The 2,305-nt window shown below is 45.1% G+C and overlaps 1 protein-coding gene across 1 annotated transcript; it reads left to right on the top strand.

Annotated features, from left to right (window-relative positions):
* Positions 1–473: 473 nt before the first annotated feature.
* Positions 474–1,299, top strand: lrrc3b (leucine rich repeat containing 3B). Its single transcript, XM_067361493.1, has one exon. The coding sequence runs from the start codon at positions 474–476 to the stop codon at positions 1,257–1,259; it is 786 nt and encodes a 261-aa protein (XP_067217594.1). The 3' UTR covers positions 1,260–1,299.
* Positions 1,300–2,305: the final 1,006 nt, after the last annotated feature.

The following is a 2,305-nucleotide window of genomic DNA, read 5'->3' as shown; positions in this document are numbered from 1 at the left end:
AACCAATTATTTTAAATTGTAATAATATTTCACAACATTACTGTTTTTACTGTATTTTTAATCAAATTAATGCATCCTTGGTAAGCAGAAGAGACTGAATTTTAGATTTTGGAACAGTTAAACGAACAAAATACCACTTCTCTTAACTGATAATCTAAGAATGGTCAGATATCAACAGATTAATCCGTGAACATCGCAGTCTTTAGTTAGCCACATATCACTTAGTGTTACACTGATGTCAGGTTTCTGACAGGCCTCTCAAATAGAGAGGGTCTGTATGTGTTTTCGAGTGGTGGAGGAAGGTGTCATTGCGACCCATAAATAAGCTGGTCGACTTCACTGTGTCTTCTCCCTCCGCAGGCTCAAACAGACGATGAGAGTTGACGAGACCCACGGATCTTGGTGACGACGCGGTCCCGCTATGGGGCTCCCGTGAACGGCCCTGGCGTCGAGTATGTTGACTGCCTGTCAGCATGACGCCGTTGGACCTGTGGCTTTCGCGCTCCATCCCCATGTGTCTGCTGCTGCAGAGCCTGGTGCTCATGGTCCTGTGCTTTCCGTCTGCCAGCACCTGTCCCAAGGGTTGCACCTGCCAGCGCTCCGAAAGCCCTCCGCACGGCCTCAACGTCACCTGTAGTCTGTCACGCTTGAAGGAGATCCCGCCTGACGTCCCACCGGAGACCCAGCTGCTGCAACTGGACAGGAACCACATATCTCTGGTGCCCGATCGCATATTTCACGGCTTGAGGATGCTTCGGAGGCTCAACCTATCCCACAATGCGGTGGAAACCCTCGGCGAGGGGGCGTTTGTCGGTTTGGAGGGCTCTCTCGAAGTGCTGGACTTGTCCCACAACCGCATTACTAGCGTGCACAAGGACGCATTCGCGCGGTTGAAGGCACGTGTGATGGTGGACAACAACCCTTGGCATTGCGACTGCGCCCTACAGCAGGCGCTGGGCGGCATGGCGCACAACCACGAGGCCGCCACGCGCGTGCTGTGCCGTAGTTCAGAGCTGAGAGACCAGGAGGGCCAGCCGTTCCTGGCCGTGGACGCGGACTTGTGCAACCTGGCCAAGCGGACCACCGACTACGCCATGTTGGTGACCATGTTTGGCTGGTTCGCAATGGTTATCTCTTACGTTGTGTACTATGTACGGCAGAACCAGGAAGACGCGAGACGACACCTGGAGTACCTAAAATCGCTTCCCAGCAAGCCCAAGAAGCCGGACGAACCGGAGGACATCAGCACGGTCGTGTGACGTCGCAAAGATTGCGTGATCCCAGAGACTAAAGGCCCGTTCACACCAAGGACGATAAAGCTTTAATAATCTTTCGAATTCAGTGAAAATAATTAAGCGCAGGGCTTGACATTAACACAAGCCAACCCGGTGGATTTCAGCAGTGGCGTGCCGATAACCGATATATATTGGCCGATACATCTAAATACAAATTTTTATATAATTTGAGAGCCTGATTACAAAAACAAAAGTCTCACCATTAAAAGCCATGTCCCAAAACACAATTATAATATTCTCATAATGACAGACTTGTGTTGTACATGTTTTGAAGTGATTTCAATTACAGTAGTCAACATTTGAAGTGGATCAAAATAGTGCATCAAAGTTGTCCTAAGAGCTAAGTTGTCCTAAAAAGAAGGTTTTAGGACAACTTTAATGAAAGGTTTTGATCCACTTCAAATGTTGACTACTATATATTTCAAGCTATTCAGAACCATCATGGTGAACAGTACACATCTGAAGTGTCTCAGCTGAAGGAAATAATCCATTATTTATTGGCTTTAATATATCGGCCAAACTTTCTTATCCAGCCAATAACGAAAACATTAAAAATGAACATATATCAGCCGATACTGATATTGTGGCCAATATATATATAATGCATTCCTAATATATATACATTTTTCAATTGTAGTCTTTGAAATAATAAACTAAATGCAATGTAGTGTTGCCAAAAATACAGATTTTTCGAAAAATATTGATAGCTGCGCTTTCTTGCTTTCTGAAACACAAACCCGTCTCCGGATTAATATTGCTAGTGTTACAGGGCTTGAATTTCAGCGTGGGATTGCGCATATTGCGCATAATTTTACTAATTTCTGCAGATTTTGTGCTACAGTAACACCTAAAGTGAGCGCACATAAAGCCAACTCTCAGACCTAAATTGAGTTTCTTTTCGCTGCTTATTACGCTTAAGCAGTCAAATACACACAAAACAAAGTCAAAATGCCAGTCTTGGTGAGTATTCATGTAAACACAATCTGTTATATTTTAAGTCGACATAAACA

Source organism: Chanodichthys erythropterus, chromosome 15, assembly GCF_024489055.1.
Source record: "Chanodichthys erythropterus isolate Z2021 chromosome 15, ASM2448905v1, whole genome shotgun sequence".
Lineage (NCBI taxonomy): Eukaryota > Metazoa > Chordata > Actinopteri > Cypriniformes > Xenocyprididae > Chanodichthys > Chanodichthys erythropterus.
This window is presented reverse-complemented; position numbering and strand designations above follow the sequence as displayed.

What these genes read in the sequence shown, in the direction of transcription:
- lrrc3b (XM_067361493.1), top strand. Translation starts at nt 474, where the DNA reads ATGACGCCGTTGGACCTGTGGCTTTCGCGCTCCATCCCCATGTGTCTG.